Consider the following 24,045-nt stretch of genomic DNA (forward strand, 5'->3'; position numbering starts at 1 on the left):
CTTTTAGAAGTAGAGTGATTTGGATTTAAGATTTTCTTTGTGAGACAGATTTTTTTTTTTAATATTGTAGTGGGTTTTGTCATACATTGACATGAATCAGCCATGGATTTACATGTATTCCCCATCCCGATCCCCTCTCCCACCTCCTTCTCTACCCGATCCCTCTGGGTCTTCTCAGTGCACCAGGCCCGAGCACTTGTCTCATGCATCCAACCTGGGCTGGTGATCTGTTTCACTATAGATAATATACATGTTTTGATGCTGTTCTATCGAAACATCCCACCCTCGCCTTATCCCACAGAGTCCAAAAGTCTGTTCTGAACATCTGTGTCTCTTTTTCTGTTTTGCATATAGGGTTATCATTACCATCTTTCTAAATCCCACATATATATGTGTTAGTATGCTGTAATGTTCTTTATCTTTCTGGCTTACTTCACTCTGTATAATGGGCTCCAGTTTCATCCATCTTAGAACTGATTCAAATAAATTCTTTTTAATGGCTGAGTAATATTCCATGGTGTAAATGTACCACAGCTCCCTTATCCATTTGTATGCTGATGGGCATCTAGGTTGCTTCCATGTCCTGGCTATTATAAACAGTGCTGCGATGAACATTGGGTTGCATGCATCTCTTTCAGATCTGGTTTCCTTGGTGTGTATGCCCAGAAGCGGTATTGCTGGGTCATATGGCAGTTCTATTTCCAATTTTTAAAGAAATCTCCATACTGTTCTCCACAGTGGCTGTACTAGTTTACATTCCCACCAACAGTGTAAGAGGGTTCCCTTTTCTCCACACCCTCTCCAGCATTTATTGCTTGTAGACTTTTGGATAGCAGCCATCCTGATTGGCGTGTAATGGTACCTCATTGTGGTTTTGATTTGCATTTCTCTGATAATGAGTGATGTTGAGCATCTTTTCATCTGTTTATTAGCTATCTGTATGTCTTCTTTGGAGAAATGTCTGTTTAGATCTTTGGCCCATTTTTTGATTGGGTCATTTATTTTTCTGGAATTGAGCTGCAGGAGTTGCTTGTATATTTTTGAGATTAATCCTTTGTCTGTTGCTTCATTTGCTATTATTTTCTCCCATTCTGAGGGCTGTCTTTTCACCTTGCTTATAGTTTCCTTTGTTGTGCAAAAGCTTTTAAGTTTCATTAGGTCCCATTTGTTTATTTTTGCTTTCATTTCCAATATTCTGGGAGGTGGGTCATAGAGGATCCTGCTGTGATTTATGTTGGAGAGTGTATTGCCTGTGTTCATGAGACAGATTTTTATTGTTGCTTTATTGCTTTGTTTTGATTTTTACTTATACATCTCCTGTCTTTACAAATATTTGGATATTCTCTTTATATTTATTAGGAAAAAATCTGTTTCTAATGGAAATGGTCTACTTCTTCTAAGATGTTGGTTTTATTGGCCAGAGTTGTTCAAAGACCCTTCTCCCATATCATTCTTTTAAGATGTGTAGAAGTTGTAGAGCCTTCCTCTCAACATCCCAGAACTTGGAAGGGGAGTGTGTGAGAATCACGAGCTATTGGAGAGAGCAGACCCACGGGTCCTCTCTTGAGATGGGAGTGAGTCCCCAGGGCTTTGGGAATCTGAGGGCAGTCTGTGGCAGGAGTGCATGATGGAATGTTTGTTTGGGATGGAACAACCTTCCAGGTTCGAAAGAGACCAACTTTCTTGTTTTCTACTTGAGGATTATGGAGGTAGAAGGACTGAAGCTGAGCAGGACCCTGTGGGGCCCTCCTGGGCACAAAAGTCTTTCCATGTCTCCCATTTCTTATTTGAAGGAAAAAGACTTTCAGCTTCCTCGACCTTCCAGGAGTTCCAAAGGGCATATTCAAACAGTTGCTAACCAGGGAAGTGAGGGAAGGCAGGAAGAAACAATAGTGCAACAAGGGGCCTGGCGCGGTTTCTCCTCGGGTGATGTGCCTAGTAGTCTGTACATACCTTTAGTTCTTCAGCAGGAACTAGGGCCGCCTCAACCCAGACAGAGGCGGTCACTTCAGGCTGAGCACAAGCAAGTGGACCCACACTGATTGGAAAGGCTGATGACTGAGATGGCTGGAACACAACCCTGTTATCTCACCACCAACCAGTCAGAGGGAAGTTCCACACCTTGCAGCCCTTGCCCCAAATTTTACCTATAAAAACTCTTCCCCTAAAAGTATCAGTGAGTTTGGGGTTTTTGAACATTAGCTGTTGGTCCTCCTTGGCCCTTACAATAAGCTTTTCTCTGCTCCAAACTCTTAAGTTTCTACTCTGAGTCGGACACAGGAACTTGGGTTCGAGAACAGAATCAATAGACACGAGCCTGCATACTTTCACTCACAGGATTTACTTTGCTTTGTGAAATTGAAAGCTTTAGGCCATCACAAAAGGAAGAAGAGAAGTTTTTTTTTTTTTTCTTTGTTCTTGAATCATGCCAGTTTCTTGCTAATATCTTTTCTCCAAGCTGTGGTTTTTTGTTTGTTTGTTTAGTCACTGCTGTAAAAGAAATATAGAAAAATAGAAATGCTACATTTTAGAAGTTGTTAATAAAAGCTTTCTAATTTCACTTCACAGCTACATGCATATCAATTAAATAGTATACAAAGACGATTTATACTGTCACAATTTATGTCTGTGCTCCATACAATTTGCAAACCCAAATGTTTTTTGTTTCTTTTCATTTTTCTCCCCTAAATGATCTGTGATAGGCATGTTAGACGTCAATAGTATAAACTAGTGTTAATATATGTCTCATTTACACAAGTTTTATATGAGTCAAAGAAAATCATGAGCAATACAACCTGTGAAGAGGGAATAATAATCATTATTATTAATAATGATTATTTTCTCTGTTTTTGTATATGGAAGAAGAGAACTTCCAATAGTCCTCTGTGCCTCTCTGACAGGTGTCCCACACACATATCTTCAAAACAAACTCCTTTTTTACTTCCTTCTACTTCATCACTCCAACACCAAACTGGTTCTCACCTGCTGTACAGTATGTCAGTAGTAAAAGGTATCATTATCCATTGTGTCAGACTGTTTAAGTCTTTGTAGATATCTTTTATTCTAAACCAAATACATACAGCCAGTCAGCACTTCAACCAGCTCTACTCCTGTTAGGTCTCTCAACACTTTGTTATTCTTTCCATCTTATCCAGCCCTGCCCTCTTCACGATTTTACTGTTAATTTTGTTAAATTATTCTCCATTCTGACTAAATCTGACTGCATTTTCTCCTAATTTATCCCAGTGAAACTTGTAAAAAGCAGACTATATCATGCTAAATCCTCCTTTACCACGTCAAAAATACTTCAACTACATTCCTATTCAGATAAATGAGAAAATGTAACCTTTCTTTCATGGCATATCAGACACCTGTCTTGGCTCATGATTACCTATGCAAATCTTCTCTTTCGTAATCCACAAGCTGTAAAGTAATTTTTAAAAATATCTTAAGAGTGTACGTTTAGGAACAGAGAGCTCTGGGTTAACTATGTAGCCTTGCTGTCTTCCTGCTCTAAAAGCAATGAACATCACTTAAGCACTGTTTCTTATACTCTACATTCAAACTGTCAACTCACTCTATTGGTTCACATTCAAAATGTATTCTTAAGACCATCTTTATTATCCTTGATGTGAGGTAACATCCTTTATCTCCTGGATCAGTCCTGGGGTTTTTATTTTTTATTTTCTTTTCATTAGATCATTCACGTGCTTGAAAAGCTCCTACCCAGGTGCATGCATGGATAGCCCTGCCAGCTCGATGCCTGGGTGAGAGAGAGGTGGTTTCCAGCTGCAGTGGAGCTGTGAATCTACCCATGGGTAGCTCTCTTTGCCTGTGGGAAAGTCTGAATACCTGGCTTCTCTTTTGGCTGAGATAAGGCCAGTTGGATTTATGATGGACTGTTTACAATTTAAAATAAGGAACTTTGTGCTGGAGGTGTCTCTCTGGTCCCCAGTGTATGCCTGTATTCCTCTCTTGTTGCCCTGCATCCAAATAAAAACCTTCTGTGAGTTGACCCAGGTGACTCCTTTCAAACATCTAAGCTGCATAATTATTTGTACCTCCCTTCAATTCATCACTGACACATCACTTGCTCAACAGGGCCTACTCAGTCGGCCATATTTAAAATTGCTCCTCAGTTCCTCCTTCTCTCATCTTTTCCATATAATGAATTACCTTTCAGCACACTTTACAATCAACTTATAAAATACTTTTATGGAATGAATGTGTCAAATTCTGGAGGCAAGTCCTTAATATAACCATAAAGTATAGCTGGCAGTAGAAGACTGTGAGAAACAGGGAAAAAAAAGCAAATGAAAGCATGAGATTGAAGCTATGACTTGAGTTGGAAAAAACAATCCAGGAGATGGAGAACTCAGTGTATCACTCCAGGAGAAAATGAGTGAAGTTGTGTGGAGGTGAGGAGTGCAGGTGAAGGCACTCAGCATCATGGCAAAACGACGATTGTAGGACATGAGAAGAAGACAGCCAAGGGCCAAAATCGTCACCTAAGATGTGGGCTTTTAATAACTTGCTGAGAGAAGAGGTAGAGGCTACTCTAGGCAGAAATAAGAGTACTTTACATTGAGGCTACGAGTTATAAATATTTTCTTTGGTGGCAGAAAAGGAAATAGAGATCCACTGACTTTATTCTCCATCATGGTCACATATGGCAGGTAAGTAAGGAGATGAACTTGTGATCTCATTCTTAGAAGAGTTTCTGATTTTTTTCGTTTACTCCCAGTGAAGTCTAATATGTGAAATATCATATATCATGATTTCTTTATGCATTTAACTTAGGAATATTAACACAGTATACCAAAGCCTTCTTTATCTCGTCTTATAAAGAATTATTCTTCTGCCTTGGAGAGTGAGCACATTTTAGCATTTGCCTGGCATCTACTAGGTCCTCAATAAATGTAAATACCATTCCCATCCCCAGTCTTATATCAGAAAATATGTGGCAAAGTTGTGGAGTTCTTAAGAGTTTCAGGACTTTGCTGGTGGCTCAGATGGTAAAGAATTCACCTATAATGCAGGAGACCTGGGCTCAATCCCTGGGTAGTGAATACCCTGGAGAAGGAAATGGCTACCCCTTCCAATATTCTTGCCTTGAGATATCCAAGGACAGAGGAGCCTGTCAGGCTACAGTCCATTGGGTCGCAAAGAGTCGGACACAACTGAGTGACTAACACTTTCACTTTTAATAGTCTCAACCCTGGAGTCTGATTATCTCAAACTCAAAAACTTACTACCATTCTATACACGTGGGGAATTACTTACATTTTTTATATCTGTTTTCTTATTTCTAAACTAAGGAGACCAATACCCAGGGAGTTAATGAGGAAGAAATACAAGTGTTGGGAGACAATGTATATAAAACTCTCATTTAGACAATTTGTTAACACAGATTGGTGTCTTAAATACACCAAACAAATACATGATTGCTCATAAATATTTTAAGAATGCACTTAAAATCTCTTTAAAGTCATTTCTTTTTACAAAACTTGTGGCTAATGAATCTGGATAATGTGAGGTAACATGAAATGTTTCTATAGAAGTATAAAGTAATATCAACACCAAATGCTTTGTTTTAGTCTTTCTTTTAGTATATGATAGTAACGACTGGATATCAAAATGATGAAATAATTGGAAACAATAAATGGAAATACTATATTTCCTATACTGAAGTACTCTTAAAATATGTTTTAAAATATTTAATGAATTATATCTTTTTGCCAATAATTTGACTATTTTACTTCACCTTTACCTGTAAGACTGACTGCTGTTACTACTGCCGATTTCTGATGGAGATCTGAATGAAAGAAATAGAATTGTTTTAAAGTTAGGAAGATATATTCCTAAGTATTTTATTCTTTTTGTTGCAATGGTGAATGGTATTGTTTCCTTAATTTCTCTTTCTGTTTTCTCATTGTTAGTGTATAGGAATTCAAGGGATTTCTGTGTGCTAATTTTATATTCTGCAACTTTACTGTATTCATTGATTAGCTCTAGTAGTTTTCTGGTAGAGTCTTTAGGGTTTTCTATGTAGAGGATCATGTCATCTGCAAACAGTGAGAGTTTCACTTCTTCTTTTCCTATCTGAATTCCTTTTATTTCTTTTTCTGCTCTGATTGCTGTGGCCAAAACTTCCAAAACTATGTTGAATAGTAGTGGTGAGAATGGGCACCCTTGTCTTGTTCCTGATCTTAGGGGAAATGCTTTCAATTTTTCACCATTGAGGATAATGTTTGCTGTGGGTTTGTCATATATAGCTTTTATTATGTTGATATATGTACCTTCTGTTCCTGCTTTCTGGAGAGTTTTTATCATAAATGGATGTTCAATTTTGTCAAAGGCTTTTTCTGCATCTATTGAGATAATCATATGGTTTTTATCTTTCAATTTGTTAATGTGGTGTATTACATTGATTGATTTGCAGATATTAAAGAATGCTTGCATTCCTGGGATAAAGCCCATTTGGTCATGATGTATGATCATTTTAATATGTTGTTGGATTCTGTTTGCTAGAATTTTGTTCAGGATTTTTGCATCTATGTTCATCAGTGATATTGGCCTGTAGTTTTCTTTTTTTTTGTGGCATCTTTGTTTGGCTTTGGAATTAGGGTGATGGTGGCCTCATAGAATAAGTTTGGAAATTTACCTTGTTCTGAAATTTTCTGGAAGAATTTGAGTAAGATAGGTGTTAGTTCTCTAAATTTTTGGTAGAATTCAGCTGTGAAGCCATCTGGTCCTGAGCTTTTGTTTGCTGGAAGATTTCTGATTACAGTTTTGATTTCCTTGCTTGTTATGGGTCTGTTAAGATCTTTTATTTCTTCCTGGTTCAGTTTTGGGAAGTTATACTTTTCTAAGAATTTGTCCATTTCTTCCAAGTTGTCCATTTTATTGGCATAGAGCTGCTGGTAGTAGTCTTTTATGATCCTTTGAATTTCAGTGTTATCTGTTGTGATCTCTCCATTTTCATTTCTAATTTTGTTGATTTGGTTCTTCTCCCTTTGTTTCTTGATCTGTCTTGCTAACGGTTTGTCAATTTTGTTTATCTGTTCAAAAAACCAGCTTTTAGCTTTGTTTATTTTTGCTATGGTCTCTTTTGCTTCTTTTGCATTTATTTCTGCCCTAATTTTTAAGATTTCTTTCCTTCTACTAACCCTGAGGTTCTTCATTTCTTCCTTCTCTAGTTGCTTTAGGTGTAGTTAATAGGTTATTTATTTGACTTTTTTCTTGTTTCTTGAGGTAAGCCTGTAATGCTATGAACCTTCCCTTTAGCACTGCTTTTACAGTGTCCCATAGGTTTTGGGTTGTTGTGTTTTCATTTTCATTCGTTTCTCTGTATATTTTGATTTCTTTTCGGATTTCTTCTAATTTTTTAAAAAATTTTTATTAGTTGGAGGCTAATTATTTTACAATATTGTAGTGGTTTTTGTCATACATTGACATGAATTAGCCATGGATTTACATGTATTCCCCATCCCAATCCCCCCTCCCACCTCCCTCTCTACCCGATCCCTCTGATTTAGGAAACAAAAGACCTATACATAGAAAACTATAAAACACTGATGAAAGAAATCAAAGAGGACACAAATAGACGGAGAAATATACCGAGTTCTTGGATTGGAAGAATCAATATTGTGGAAATGAGTACACTAGCCAAAGCAATCTATAGATTCAATGAAATCCCTATCAAGCTACCAACAGTATTCTTTACAGAACTAGAACAAATAATTTCACATTTTGTATGGAAATCCAAAAAACCTCGAATAGCCAAAACAATCTTGAGAAAAAAAGAATGGAACTGGAGGAATCAACCTGCCTGACTTCAGGCTCTACTACAAAGCCACAGTCATCAAGACAGTATGGTACTGGCACAAAGACAGAAATATAGATCAATGGAACAAAATAGAAAGCCCAGAGATAAATCCACGAACCTATGGACACCTTATCTTTGACAAAGGAGGCAAGGATATACAATGGAAAAAGACAACCTCTTTAACAAGTGGTGCTGGGAAAACTGGTCAACCACTTGTAAAAGAATGAAACTAGAACACTTTCTAACACCATACACAAAAATAAACTCAAAATGGATTAAAGATCTAAATGTAAGACCAGAAACTATAAAACTCCTAGAGGAGAACATAGGCAAAACACTCTCCGACATAAATCACAGCAAGATCCTCTATGACCCACCTCCCAGAATATTGGAAATAAAAGCAAAAATAAACAAATGGGGCCTAATGAAACTTAAAAGCTTTTGCACAACAAAGGAAACTATAAGTAAGGTGAAAAGACAGCCCTCAGATTGGGAGAAAATAATAGCAAATGAAGAAACAGACAAAGGATTAATCTCAAAAATATACAAGCAACTCCTGCAGCTCAATTCCAGAAAAATAAATGACCCAATCAAAAAATGGGCCAAAGATCTAAACAGACATTTCTCCAAAGAAGACATACAGATAGCTAACAAACAGATGAAAATTGCTCAACATCACTCATTATCAGAGAAATGCAAATCAGAACCTCAATGAGGTACCATTACACGCCAATCAGGATGGCTGCTATCCAAAAGTCTACAAGCAATAAATGCTGGAGAGGGTGTGGAGAAAAGGGAACACTTTTACAGTGTTGGTGGGAATGTAAACTAGTACAGCCACTGTGGAGAACAGTATGGAGATTCCTTAAAAAACTGGAAATAGAACTGCCATATGACCCAGCAATCCCACTCCTGGGCATACACACCAAGGAACCCAGATCTGAAAGAGACACGTGCACCCCAATGTTCATCGCAGCACTGTTTATAATAGCCAGGACATGGAAGCAACCTAGATGCCCATCAGCAGACAAATGGATAAGAAATCTGTGGTACATATACACTATGGAATATTACTCAGCCATTAAAAAGAATATATTTGAATCAGTTCTAATAAGATGGATAAAACTGGAGCCCTTTATACAGAGTGAAGTAAGCCAGAAAGACAAAGACTAATACAGTATACTAACGCACATATATTGAATTTAGAAAGATGGTAATGATAACCCTATATGCAAGACAGAAAAAGAGACACAGATGTATAGAACAGAGTTTTGGACTCTATGGGAGAAGGTGAGGGTGGGATGATCTCTGAGAATAGCATTGAAACATATATATTATCAAGTGTGAAACAGATCAGCAGTCCAGGTTGGATGCATGAGACAAGTGCTCCTGGCTGGTGCACTGGGATGACCCAGAGGGATGGGATGGGGAGCGAGGTGGGAAGGGGGTTCAGGATGGGGAACACATGTAAATTCATGGCTGATTCATGTCAATGTATGGCAAAGACCACTACAATATTGTAAAGTAATTAGCCTCCAACTAATAAAAATAAATGGAAAAAAAAAGTTAGGGAACATTGTAATCTGAAATAAACTCAAGAAAACAAAAACAGATAGACTTTTACTAATTACTCAGTTAAATGTACCAATGTTCATTTTTCTTCCTATATCCCATTCAGGGATCATATATTCTACTGGTGTATATTTAACAATGGTAGCCTCACTTTTAACTATGTTAAACATATTTTTGTGAAATATTTAAAGAGTTATCTAAATCATTATTGAATTTTCCAATTGATAAACATGGTATGTCTTTACATCTGTTTCCACTGTTTCTCCATCTATTTGCCATGAAGTGATGGGACCAGAGGCCATGATCTTAGTTTTCTGAACGTTGAGCTTTAAGCCAACTTTTTCACTCTCCTCTTTCACTTTTATCAAGAAGCTCCTAAGTTCTTCACTTTCTGCCACAGGGCAGAAAGCTCCTATCTGAAGTTATTGATATTTCTCCCAGCAATCTTGATTCCAGCTTGTGCTTCATCCAGCCCAGCATTTCTCATGATGTACTCTGCATATAAATTAAATAAGCGGGGTGACAATATACAACCTTGATGTACTCCTATTCCTGTTTGGAACCAGTCTGTTGTTCCATGTTCAGTTCTAACTGTTGCTTCCTGACCTGCATACAGGTTTCTCAAGAGGCAGATCAGGTGGTCTGGTATTCCCATCACTTTAAGAATTTTCCACACTTTATTGTGATCCATAGAGTCAAAGGTTTTGGCATAGTCAATAAGGCAGAAATAGATGTTTTTCTGGAACTCTTTGACATTCCAGCATATTCTAGCTTCTTGGCACCACCAAATGTCAGGACAAGGAAAATGGGGTTCCCTAGGAAATAGATGGAACCATCTAAAGCATTTATAGCCAACATGGCTTTCTATTAGAAAGATACTGAGGATTTACTGAGTAAATTCAGTTGTTCCTGGGCCTGTATGGACATGAAGGATACCCATGTGCCTAAAGTTTGAAAAAAAGATCTGGTATATTTCTACACATTTGGTAGAATTATAAGTATTATAAGTGACTTATAAGCCATCATTTGGTAGCTCAAATGGTAAAGAATCTGCCTGCAGTGCAGGAGTGAAAGTGAAAGTCGCTCAGTCAGGTCCTACTCTTTGTGACCCCATGGCCTATACAGTTCATGGAATTTTTCCAGGCCAGAGTACTGGAGTGGGTAGCCTTTCCCTTCTCCAGGGGATCTTCCCAACCCAGGGATCAAACCCAGGTCTCCGGCATTGCAGGCGGAGTTTTTACCAACTGAGCCACAAGTGAAGCCCTTGGTGCTGGAGACCCCTGTTCAGTTCCCTGGGTTGGGAAGATACCCTGCAGGAGGGCATGGCAAATCACTCCAGTATTCCTGCCAGGAGAATCCCCATGGGAAGAGGAGCCTGGAGGGCTACAGTCCATGGGGTCACAAAGAATCGGACACAATTGAGAGACTAACAATTTTACTTTTAAGAGTTTCAACCCTGGCGTCTGATTATCTCAAACTCAAAAACTTACTACCATTCTATACACGTGGGGAATTACTTACATTTTTTTATATCTGTTTTCTTATTTCTAAACAAAGATGACCAATACCCAGGTAGTTAATGAGGCAGAAATACAAGTGTTGGGAGACAATGTGTATAATACTCTCATTTAGACAATTTGTTAACACAGATTGGTGTCTTAAATACACCAAACAAATACATGATTGCTCATAAATATTTCAAGAATGCACTTAAAATCTCTTTAAAGTCATTTCTTTTTACAAAACTTGTGGCTAATGAATCTGGATAATGTGAGGTAACATGAAATTTTTACATAGAAGTATAAAGTAATATCAACACTAAATGCTTTGTTTTAGTCTTTCTTTTAGTATATGGTAGTAACGAGTGGATATCAAAATGATAAAATAATTGGAAGCAATAAATGGAAATAACATATTTCCTATACTGAAGTACTGTTAAAATATGTTTTAAAATATTTAATGAATTATATCATTTTGCCAATAATTTGACTATTTTACTTCACCTTTACCTGTAAGACTGACTGCTGTTACTACTGCCGATTTCTGATGGAGATCTGAATGAAAGAAATAGAATTGTTTTAAAGTTAGGAAACACTGTAACCTTAAACTCAAGAAAACAAAAACAGATAGACTTTTACTAATTACTCAGTTAATATGTACCAATATCCACTTTTCTTCCTATATCCCATTTAGGGATCATATATCCTACTGGTGTATATTTACCAATGGTAGCCTAACTTTTAAATATGTTAAACTTATTTTTGTGAATGATTTAAAGAATTATCTAAAATTATTTTTTTTACATGAAACTTCCCAATTTTCCTAGCACCATTTGTTGAAGAGACTGTATATTGTATAGAGACATTGTATATTTTTGCTTCTTTTGTTTTTGATTACTTGACCATAGGTGCATGGGTTTATTTCAAGGCTTTCTATCCTGTTCCACTGATCTGTATTTCCATGTCAGTACCATACTGTTTTGGTGACTATAGCTTTGTAGTATAACCTGAAGTCAGGGAGGCTGATTTCTCCAGCTCCATTTTTCTTTCTCAAGATTGCTTTGGCTAGTTGGGGTCTTTTGTGTCTCTATACAAATTTTAAGGTTTTCTTGTTTTAGCTCTGAAAAATTCCACAGAAAATTTGATAGAGATTGCACAGAATCTATAGATTGCCTTAGGTAGTATATTCATTTTGACATATTGACTTTTCCAATTGATAAACATGGTATGTCTTTGCATTTGTTTCTGTTTTCTTCAATTTCTTTCATCAGCATCTTATAGTTTAAGGAGTATAGGTCATTTGTCTCCTTAGATAGGTTTATTCTTAGGTATTTTACTTTAGTGATGTGATAGTCAATGAAATTATCTCTTGAAATTTTCCTTCTGATCTTTCACTGTTAGTGTATATAAATGCAAGAGATTTCTGTGTATTAATTTCATAACTTGGAACTTTAACAAATTCATTGATGAGCTCTAGTAGTTTTGTCATAGCATCTTTAAGATCTTCTATGTAGAGCATCATGTCATCTGCAAACAGTGACAGTTTAACTTCTTGCTTTCCAATTAAGATTCCCTTTATTTCTTTTTCTTCTCTGATTGCCATAGCTAGAACTTCCGAAACTATTGAATAAAAGTGGTGACAGTGGACATCCTTGTCTTCTTCCTGATCTCAGAGGAAAGGCTTTCAGCTTTTAACCATTGCATATGATGTTAGCTGTAGGTTTGTCATATATGGCATTTATTATTTTGAGATATGTTCCCTCTATCCCCACTTTCTGGAGAGTTTTATCATAAATGGTGTTGAGTCTGTCAAAAGCTTTTGTGGCATATACTGAGATGATCATATGGCTTTTATTCTTCACTTTGTTAATGTGGTACATCACACTGATTGATTAGCAGATATTTTTCTTTGTAGCACTATTTACAACAGCAAAGATATGGATACAACCTAAACATCCATCAACAGAAGAACAGATAAAGGAAATGTGGAACATACATACAATGGAATATTTTACTCAGCCATCAAAAAGAAAGAAATTAAACAATTTGCAGCATGTTGGATGGACCTAGAGATTGTCATCTTATGTGAAGTAAGTCAGACAGAGAAGGAAAAATATTGTATGACATCCTTTAAGTTCAGTGTCTAAATGAACTCATTTACAAACAGAAACAGACTTACAAACTTAGAGAGTGAACTTATGGCTTCCAGGGGGGAAGGATAAGGGGAAAGCCCAGATAGGGAGTTTGGGATGGATATGTACACACTGCTATATTTAAAATGAATAACCATGTAGGCCCTACTGTATAGTACATTGAGCTCTGCTCAATGTAATGTGGCAGCCTGGATGGGAGGGGAGTTTGTGGGAGAATAGACACATGCATATGTATGACCGAGTCCCTTTGCTATCTAGCTGAAACTGTTACAACATTGTTAATCTGCTATACTCCAACATAAAATCAGAAGTTGAAAACTAAATATGTTAAGCAGTTTAAAAATTTCAAACTTAAGTCCTTCTATTACATTTCTCTATGTTATCTACATGGAAGATGGATTGAAATATTAAAATATCTATGATAATGCTTCTCCAAAGTTAAAGACAATTTACACATGAATTCTTAAGTTATCATGACTTCAATTATATTATTTCTATCAAATAACTATGTGAATAGTTATCTCACTTCTGTTAATGAGCTCCTTACTGAGGCCTCTCTTTCAGTTATGTCTGTTTACACTTTGTGGTATTCACACAACCTCCATTTTTCCTTTGGCTCCTATACACACTCAGTTCTTGTTGAAGAGTAATATTATGGTGTAAAGTTTCCTTGTAATGGCTACAATTCTTTGGCTACAGATGGTAAAAATCAGGTTTGAACATCTAACTTGGGATTATAAATCCTGACAGGACACTTGTTTAAGCTATTTCTCTCTGTCTCGTGATGTCTCTTAACTAACAGGTACTGGTTTTGAGAGATTACTAGGATTTTTACTTGAAAATGAAACTAGAATGGTTGAGAGCGGTACTCTGGGCCATTTGAAGCAGAGCAGTTATTTTGGAGAGAATGGACATAGACAAGAAGAGATGATGTCAGTCATCAAAGCCTTTGGGTGACGGAGAGAATGACCAGGTTCACAGGCATCCGGTTCCTTGCTACCCGTTTGTGTTTCAGCCCTACATCATTGCCTGCCCTTGTAGCCCTGAAACAATTGACTGATGCTCTTAAAACTTAGGCAGATCTTGTTATTTATGGTCAGTGATATCTAAGTATACCATTTCCTCCAGAAGTTAGGTTCAGCTTTGCGACTATTCAGATTTTTCGTAGGTGTCTTAAATAAGAGCCCAGGAAGACTTATGCCAATTATCATTCAACAAAATCAATTTATAACAATTGAATGATTATATAAATTCCCATATGAATCATGCAGAATACTGCCCTGAATTTACTGGTTGCTGCTAACATGTTCAAAACTAAGATTAACTTACTTGGTAAGCAGAGGTGCTGATAGAAATTTTATAACATTTTATCTCTGATAAACACATGAGAAACAAAAATGATTTACTTTACAATGAAGAAACGAGACCCATTCTTTACACTTACTTCTGCATTCTCAACTTCCTAAATATTTACTAAGCTAATAGTGAACTATATTTGTGCTACAGTAAAGAAAAAGCTGTATGAATGTGAAATAAGATCAGACAGAGAAAGACAATGTATGATTCCATTTATATGTAGATCTAAAAAAACCAAAACAAACAAAAACCTCACAGATACAGAGAATAGATTGGTGGTTGCCGTATGTAATGGGAATGGGGATGAGCAAAACGGGTAAATAAGTTCAAAAGGGACAACTTCTAATTAAAAAATAAATGTCATGGGGATATAATTGACAGTATGCTGACTATAGTCAATAATAACTAACTGCATATATGAAACTTTCTAAAAGAGCAGATCTTAAAAGACCTCATCAGGAGGAAAACCAAAATTTACAGCTGTGTAACAAATGTTAACTAGACTTACTATGATCATTTTACATTATATACAAAGTATTATGCACATGAAGCTAAAATCATATATGGTAATTATACCTCATTTTCAAAAAAGAATTAAATTCTGTTCTGAGAAACAGAAAAACTGAGCAAGTACCTTAACATGAGCAATATTAATTTGGTGTAACATAGGCCATGTCCTTCATATGTGCTTTCCCTTACTCTTTGTGATCTTATATTTTCTCACCTTCCCCATATTCTTAGGTGCCCCATCACTATTCATCATCATTCAGTTTAGTTCAGCCTCTCAGTCGTTTCTGAATCCCTGCGACCCCATGGACTGCAGCATGCCAGGTTTCCCTGTCCATCACCAATTCCAATTCATCGTCACTGGCCCCATATATGCTATGCTGACCCATCTCTATTCATCATTCAGTTCAGTTCAGTTCAGTCGCTCAGTCATGTCTGACTCTGTGCGACCTCATGAAGCACAGCACACCAGGCCTCCCTGTCCATCACCAATTCCAATTCATCGTCACTGGCCCCATATATGCTATGCTGACCCATCTCTATTCATCATTCAGTTCAGTTCAGTTCAGTCGCTCAGTCATGTCTGACTCTGTGCGACCTCATGAAGCACAGCACACCAGGCCTCCCTGTCCATCACCAATTCCAATTCATCGTCACTGGCCCCATATATGCTATGCTGACCCATCTCTATTCATCATTCAGTTCAGTTCAGTTCAGTCGCTCAGTCATGTCCGACTCTGTGCGACCTCATGAAGCACAGCACACCAGGCCTCCCTGGCCATCACCAATTCTCGGGATTTACCCAAACTCATGTCCATTGAGTCGGTGATGCCATCCAACCATCTCATTCTCTGTCGTCCCCTTCTCCTCCCATCTCCAATCTTTCCCAGCATCAGGGTCTTTTCAAATACATAAGCTCTTTGCATTAGGCGGCCAGTGTATTGGAGCTTCAGCTTCAACATCAGTCTTTCAAATGAACACCCAGGACTGATCTCCTTTAGGATGGACTGGTTGTATCTCCTTGCAGTCCAAGGGACTCTCAAGAGTCCTCTCCAACACCACAGTTCTAAAGCATCAATTCTTTGGCTCTCAGATTTCTTTATAGTCCAACTCTCACATTCATATATGACCACTGGAAAAACCATAGCCTTGACTAGATGGACCTTTGTTGACAAAGCAATGTCTCTTCTTTTTAATATGCTGTTTATGTTGGTCATAACTTTCCTTCAAAGGAGCAAGAGTCTTTTAATTTCATGGCTGCAATCAGTATCTGCAGTGATTCTGGAGTCCAGAAAAATTAAGTTAGCCAGTGTTTCCACTGTTCCCCCATCTATTTGCTATGATATGATGGGACCAGATGCCCTGATCTTAGTTTTCTGAATGTTGAGATTTAAGCCTACTTTTTCACTCTCCTCTTTCACTTTCATCAAGAAGGTCTTTAGTTCTTCTTCACTTCCTACCATAATGGTGGTGTCATCTGCATCAATGAGGTTATTGATATTTCTCCTGGCAATCTTGATTCCAGCTTGTGCTTCATCCAGCCCAGCATTTCTCATGATGTACTCTGCATAAGTTAAATAAGCAGGGTGACAATATACAACCTTGACATACTCGTTTTCCTATTTGGAACCAGTCTGTTGTTCCATATTCTGTTCTAACTGTTGCTTCCTGACCTGCATACAGATTTCTCAAGATGCAGGTCAGGTGGTCTGGCATTCCCATCACTTTAAGAATTTTCCACACTTTATTGTGATCCATACAGTCAAAGGTTTTGGCATAGTCAATAAAGAAGAAATAGATTTTTTTCTGGAACTCTTTGATGTTCCAACATAATCTAGCTTCTTGGCACCACCAAATGTCAGGACAAGGAAAATGGGGTTCCCTAGGAAATAGATGGAACCATCTAAAGCATTTATAGCCAACATGGCTTTCTACTAGAAAGATACTGAGGACTTTCTGAGTAAATTCAGTTGTTCCTGGGCCTGTATGGACATGAAGGATACCCATGTGCCTAAAGTTTGAAAAAAAGATCTGGTATATTTCTACACATTTGGTAGATTTATAAGCATTATAAGTGACTTATAAGCCATCATTTGGTGGCTCAAATGGTAAAGAATCTGCCTGCAGTGCAGGAGTGAAAGTGAAAGTCGCTCAGTCAGGTCCTACTCTTTGTGACCCCATGGCCTATACAGTTCATGGAATTTTTCCAGGCCAGAGTACTGGAGTGGGTAGCCTTTCCCTTCTCCAGGGGATCTTCCCAACCCAGGGATCAAACCCAGGTCTCCGGCATTGCAGGCAGATTCTTTACCAGCTGAGCCACAAGGGAAGCTCTTGGTGTTGGAGACCGCTGTTCAGTTCCCTGGGTTGGGAAGATACCCTGCAGGAGGGCATGGCAAATCACTCCAGTATTCCTCCCAGGAGAATCCCCATGGAAACAGGAGCCTGGCGGGCTACAGTTCATGAGTTCACAAACAGTGGGACACTACTGGGAGACTAAGAACACAGACACAGACACACACACACAGGCATAACAAAAACACAAACATTAAGCCAATCCATACAAGTCCATATTTATAACCTTCTGAATAACGTTTGAATTTTCTCATAAAGCCTTTCAAATATTAAATATAAAAAACCATGTATTTACTTACTCCCCACTTATTGTTCCCTCTTTGTTCCAGAATATCTTCATTTTATTCCATTTAAGAGCAATGATAGCAGTTAAAATGAAGAAAGGCAAGAAAATGTAGACACTGATCATAAGGTTGTTTTTTTGAGAGACACCACGTCGTTTTATCAAGTCTGTAATTTTAGCTGAAGACATAACAATATCTTTTAACTTTTGAAAAGTGATATAAATCATTTTAGTAATTTGAATTATAAAAATTTGGAATTCAAATAATATAATCATAGAATAAATAAATTTAAACTTAAAAGTGCTTTCCAAACTTCTGTGACTGTACCCCAAAGTGCATTATATATTTCTTTTAAATATATACAATTTAATCTTCATATGCATATTTAATATTTATGTGATACATTCTAACATATTTCATTCTATCATACTATCCTATTCCTATCATACTGCACTGCTACTTAGAATATATTAGGTTGATATTACCATCTAACAGATTCCTCTATTTAAAAAATAGAGCCAAAAAAAAAAAAAAAAAAGGCCTCCCCTGGAAAAAGGAATGGCTACCCACTCCAGTATTCTTGCCTGGGAAATCCCATGGACACAGGAGTCTGGGAGGCTCCATAGGGTTGCAAAAAGTCAGACATGACTTAGCAAATAACACTAACACTCTCACTCTCTGCGTGGATTTTCTAGTTCCAAGTCACCCTTTGGGGAACTGCCTCATTTTGCACTGCTTTGTGCAAAAATAAAGACTAGTATTTAAGATAAAAAAAAGAAATATTTTTAAAATTATTTAGTGAAAATTACAGATATAACTGAGGCTAATTAAAAAGAAACAGTAATAGTAGATGAGATTACATTTACATAACAAATGTATAAAATGATATTGTTTTAATTTTGATTGCATTAATTAATAAAGTTGATAGTCCTCTTGGTATTATAGATATTGTGTAAAACTAGAAAAGTAAATCTATTGCCAATTGATCCAAATAAGCAAAAGGAATAAACCAGAAAATTAAAATAAAAAAATATAAATCAGGCAATCAGAATTACCACCAAACCAATTATGATGATACTGTGTGTATTCATGGGCATGCTCAGTCACTCAATTGTCTAAATCTTTGTGACCCCATGGACTGTAGCCTGCCAGGTTCTTTTGTCCATTAAATTTTTCAGAGAAGAATACTGGAGTGGGTTGCCATTCACTTCTCATTGGATCTTCCCCTCTCACAGATTGAACCCACCTCTCTTGCATCTCCTGCATTGGCAGGTGGATTCTTTACCACTGCACCACCTCATGATATTAAGTGTAAACAAATTTAATGCCCTCTCAAAACGACAAGAGAATCTGTGCCACTGAAACACAGGTGCAATCCAATTATATGTTGATTCAAAGTAATTTACCAAGCTGCTGTATATCACAGAGAGCTCAGCTCGGGCCTCTGTGATGACCTAGAGGGGTGGAGATGAGAGGGAAGGGATATATGTATACTTCTAGCTGACTCATATTGTGCAGCAGAAACTAACACAGCATTGGAAAGCAATTATACTCCAATTAAAAAATAAATTTAAAAACATCTGGTTTTCAATAACTTTTGTATGTGAATCCAAATTTTATTTTCCCTTGTACAGCATGACATTTTAAATACTAGCCTTGCAATATTAAAAGAAGCAAACAAAAACAAAAACAAAAGCAAAACAACAAACTTCTAATGTATATGCAGAGTTCATCATGCAAAATGCTGGGATGGATGTATCACAAGTTGGAATTAAGAATCTCTCTCACTGGGAGAAATATCAACAACCTCACCTATGCAGATGATACCACTCCAACAGCAGAAAGTGAAGAGGAATTAAAGAACCTCTTGATGAGAGTGAAAGAGCAGAGTGAAAAAGTTGGCTTAAAGCTCAACATTCAGATGACAAAGATCCTGGCATCTGGTCCTATCACTTCATGCCAAACAGAAGGGGAAGAAATGGTAACAGTGACAGATTTTCTTTCTTTGGGCTCCAAAATCACTGGGGATGGTGACAGCAGTCATGAAATTAAAAGTTACTTGATCCTTGAAAGGAGAGTTATGACACACCTAGACAGGGTATTAAAAAGCAGAGACATCAATTTGCGGACAAAGGTACATCTAGTCAAGACAACTGTTTTTCCAGTAGTCATGTACGGATATGAGAGTTGGACCATAAAGATGGCTGAGTGCTGAAGAATTGATGCTTTCGAGTTGTGGTGCTGGAGGAGACTCTTGAGAGTCCCTTGGACAGCAAGGAGAGCAAACCAGTCAATCCTAAAGGAAATCAACCCTGAATATTCACTGGAAGGACTGATGCTGAAGTTGCAATACTTTGGCCACCTGATGAGCCTGCTCATTGGAAAAGACCCTGATGCTGGGAAAGATTGAAGGCAAGAGGAGAAGGGGGCGACAAAAGATGAGATGGTTGGATGCCATTACTGACTCAGTGGAAATGAATGTGAGCAAACTCTAGGAGCTAGTGAAGGACAGGGAAGCCTGGCAGTGATGCAGTTCATGGGATCGCCTAAGAGTCGAATGTAACTTAGTGACTGAACAGCAACAAATCTAGAAAACTGCTGTATAAATAAAAAAATCTGGGAAACCATGGTTAAAATTAACATGAAACATTAAAATGTTCATGGCTAGATTTGAATTAAAAGCACATACAAAATTTTGATTGACAACATAATCTATAGCTGTGCTATACATAATAGCACTACAAAGTGACTGCTTACATGTCATTAGGTAAAATAAAATGAAAATGTTAGTTCCTTAATTGCATTCTCCACATGTCCAGTGATTAACAGCCACATAGACAGTGGGGCTGTAAGGATACAGAAGGCTCTGTTGGAGCAGTGATTTAGTTACTAACCTTTCCTAGATCCTATATTCCAAAATCCATCATCCATACTTCCTCCTGGTGATGAGGATGTTGGCACACAATCTGGGGGCACATATCCAGCATCACAGTGACAATTTAAGCGAGAATTGCAAACCTGGAATGAAACCAAAATAAAGAAGAAGACCATTTTTTATGTCATATAAAAATTTAGCATTTTTTGCATATTTATTTTTAGTGTTTATTAATTTATTAGTATTTATTGTGAGCCAAAGCAAATGATTAAAGTAATGCAATTTGGTATGTTACAGGCTGTTTTTACTGTAATGTGGAAAATAATTATAAAAATAAAATGCAATGCAAGAAATGTCCATTCAGTGCTTTTTAAATGCTACAGAGGGTTTCTCTAATTTATCTCTTCAATAAAAGTAGACAACATTCTTGATATACCTGTCTCTTCTAAAAAGGCATAGAAATTATGAAGCTAAAAATTATAGCAGGAGTTGAAATTTATTATTGTGCCAGATATTTTATAAAACTGTTGTTAAGAGTCAACTTTTACAAAACACGGGGAGAAAATTAAACGGTGAAGCTTACTTATTCAGGTGCAGTTGGAAAGATTGATTTTGCTAGAAAATAGGAAGGCTAGGGGGCTTCCCTGGTAGCTCAGCTGGTAAAGAATCCACCTGCAATGCAGGAGATCCCAGTTCAACTTTTGGGTTGGGAGGATCCCCTGGAGAAGGAATAGGCTACCCACTCCAGTATTCTTGGGCATCCCTGGTAGCTCAGACGTTAAAGAATTAGGCCTGCAATGCAGCAAACCCAGGTTCAATCCCTGGATTGGGAAGATCCCCTGGAGGAGGGCATGGCAGCTCACTCCAGTATTCTTGCCTGGATAATCCCCAAGGACAGAGGAGCCTGGCAGGCTATGGTCACAAAGAGTCAGACACGACTGAGTGACTAAGCACAGGAAGGCTAGAATATATTTATAAATATGACCTTATGGATGAATCAAAAGATGGGTCAGAAGCAGAATAGGGAATCTAGGGATAATTTCAGGCAAAATTAAATTGAAATTAAATAATAAGGGAATGGAACATAAAATAAATTGCAAATAATAAGATATGTAAATAGGAGGTAAATTTTGATACAAGACACACAGGTCAATTTTTCCAGGATTACTATAAAAAGTATGAAGCATCAAGATAATGGGAGATACTAACTACCATTTTAAAGCTAAATGCATGCTTAGAAAATCTTAAATAGGGCACAGAATTTCTATAGTTCAGGTGATGATTTCACAATGGATAGACAAATAAAAGTGCAAATGGAAAATGTGACCAGATACACTGAAACTCTATTATTAATTAAGCAAATGCAAATTAGCAATAAATTTAGCATGTGAGAAGATATTAGTAAACTAGGAAGCTCATCTGGCCTGAATTTGAAGAAATGTTTTCACTCCTGATAGGTGAAGAAAAACTGATATAATATTTCCTGAAGACATGCAATATTTATTAAAATTCAAATTATGCATATATTTGGTTTATCAGTTTTCAAGGTAATCAATTTATGAAATCAAATAACTCTGCAAGGTGTATGTAGAACAGGGTCCACTGCACCACTATTTACAATAGTTAAATAAAAATTCAACATTATCCAAAATCCATTAGTGAATAACTTCAAATACAGAAAGAACCATAGAGAAAAATAAATTGAAGTCACTGATTTGAGACAGATTTCAATTGACAAGGAACTCTGCTGTCAAAAATATATTAGATTATGAGTAATGCATAATATAAATAAAGTTTGTGAGTGTTTAGTATATATCAGTTATCAGTTCAGTTCAGTTCACTTCAGTCACTCAGTCTTGTCCAACCCCAAGGACTGCAACACACTAGGCTTCTCTGTCCTTCAGCAATACCTGGAGCCTGTTCAAACTCATGTCCATTGAGTTGGTGATGCCATCCAACCATCTCATCCTCGGTCATCCCCTTCTCCCTCTGCCTTCAATCTATCCCAACATCAGAGTCATGCACTCAATTAGAAGCAGTATTTATATTTATGTATAAATATATACATGTATATACTAACTAACACTAGAAAGAATGAAGAGATGGAGCCAAAGCAAAAGCAACACTCAGTTGTGGATGTGACTGGTGATGGAAGTAAAGTCCGATGCTATAAAGAGTAATACTGCATAGGAACTTGGAATATAAGGTCCATGAATCAAGGCAAATTGGAAGTGGTCAAACAGGAGATGACAAGAGTGAACGTCAACATTTTAGGAATCAGCGAACTAAAATGGACTGGAATGTGTGAATTTAACTCAGATGACCACTATATCTACTACTGTGGGCAAGAATCCCTTTGAAGAAGTGAAGTAGCCATCATAGTCAACAGAAGAGTCTGAAATGCAGTACTTGGGTGCAGTCTCAAAAATGACAGAATGATCTCTGTTCGTTTCCAAGGCAAACCATTCAGTACCACAGTAATTCAAGTCTGTGCCCCAACCAGTAACACTGAAGAAGCTGAAGTTGAACATTTCTATGAAGACCTACAAGATCTTCCAGAACTAACACTGAAAAAAGTTGTCCTTTTCATTATAGGGGACTGGAATGCAAAAGTAAGAAGTTGAGAAATACATGGAGTAATGGGAAAATTTGGCCTTAGAATGAAACAGAATGAAGCAGGGCAAAGGCTAATAGAGTTCTGCCAAGAGAACACACTGTTCATAGCAAACACTCTCTTGAAACAGCACAAGAGAACATGCAACACATGGACATCACCAGATGGTCAACACCGAAATCATATTGATTATATTCTTTGCAGCCAAAGATGGAGAAGCTCTACACAGTCAGCAAAAACAGACCGGAAGCTGACTGTGGCTCAGATCATGAGGTCCTTATTGCTAAATTCAGACTGAAATTGAAGAAAGTGGAGAAAACCACTAGACCATTCAGGCATGATGTAAATCCAATCCCTTATTTTTATACTGGGGAAGAGACAAATAGATTCAAGGGATTAGATCTGATAGAGAGAGTGCCTGATGAACTACGGAGGCAGGCTCATGATATTGTAAAGCAGACAGTGATCAAAATCATCCCCAAGAAAAAGAAATGAAATAGGGCAAAATGGCTTTCTGAGGAGACCTTACAAATAGCTGAGAAAAGAAGAGAAGCTAAAGGCAAAGGAGAAAGGGAAAGATATTCCTATTTGAATGCAAAGTTCCAAAGAATATCAAGGAGAAATAAGAAAGCCTTCCTCAGCGATCAGTGCAAAGAAACAGAGGAAAACAATAGAATGGGAAAGATAGAGATCTCTTCAAGAAAATTAGAGATACCAAAGGAAATTCTCATGCAAAGATGGGCACAATAAAGGACAGAAATGGTATGGACCTAACAGAAGCAGAAGACATTAAGAAGAGGTAGCAAGAATACACAGAAGAACTGTACAAAAAATACCTTCATGACCCAGAAAATCATGATGGTGTGCCCACTCACCTAGAGCCAGACATCCTGGAATGTGAAGTCAAGTGGGCCTTAGGAAGCATCACTACAAACAAAGCTAGTGGAGGTGATGGAATTCCAGTTGAGCTATTTCAAATCCTAAAAGATGATGCTGTGAAAGTGC

General features: G+C 37.3%; 1 protein-coding gene across 1 annotated transcript in view; it reads right to left on the reverse strand.

Moving 5' to 3' along the window:
• Nucleotides 1-2,372: 2,372 nt before the first annotated feature.
• LOC122432421 (A disintegrin and metallopeptidase domain 3-like) overlaps nucleotides 2,373-24,045 on the reverse strand; it is a 68,068-nt gene continuing 46,395 nt past the window's right edge. The window contains exons 10-14 of the mRNA XM_043454326.1: nucleotides 20,446-20,569; nucleotides 17,567-17,729; nucleotides 11,410-11,454; nucleotides 5,771-5,815; nucleotides 2,373-2,490 (exon numbers count right to left, since the gene is read on the reverse strand). Coding sequence (XP_043310261.1) covers nucleotides 2,481-2,490; nucleotides 5,771-5,815; nucleotides 11,410-11,454; nucleotides 17,567-17,729; nucleotides 20,446-20,569 — 387 coding nt within the window. The 3' untranslated portion in view covers nucleotides 2,373-2,480. The remainder of the gene's footprint in view (nucleotides 2,491-5,770; nucleotides 5,816-11,409; nucleotides 11,455-17,566; nucleotides 17,730-20,445; nucleotides 20,570-24,045) is intronic.

The sequence above is a fragment of the Cervus canadensis genome, chromosome 31 (assembly GCF_019320065.1).
Source record: "Cervus canadensis isolate Bull #8, Minnesota chromosome 31, ASM1932006v1, whole genome shotgun sequence".
Lineage (NCBI taxonomy): Eukaryota > Metazoa > Chordata > Mammalia > Artiodactyla > Cervidae > Cervus > Cervus canadensis.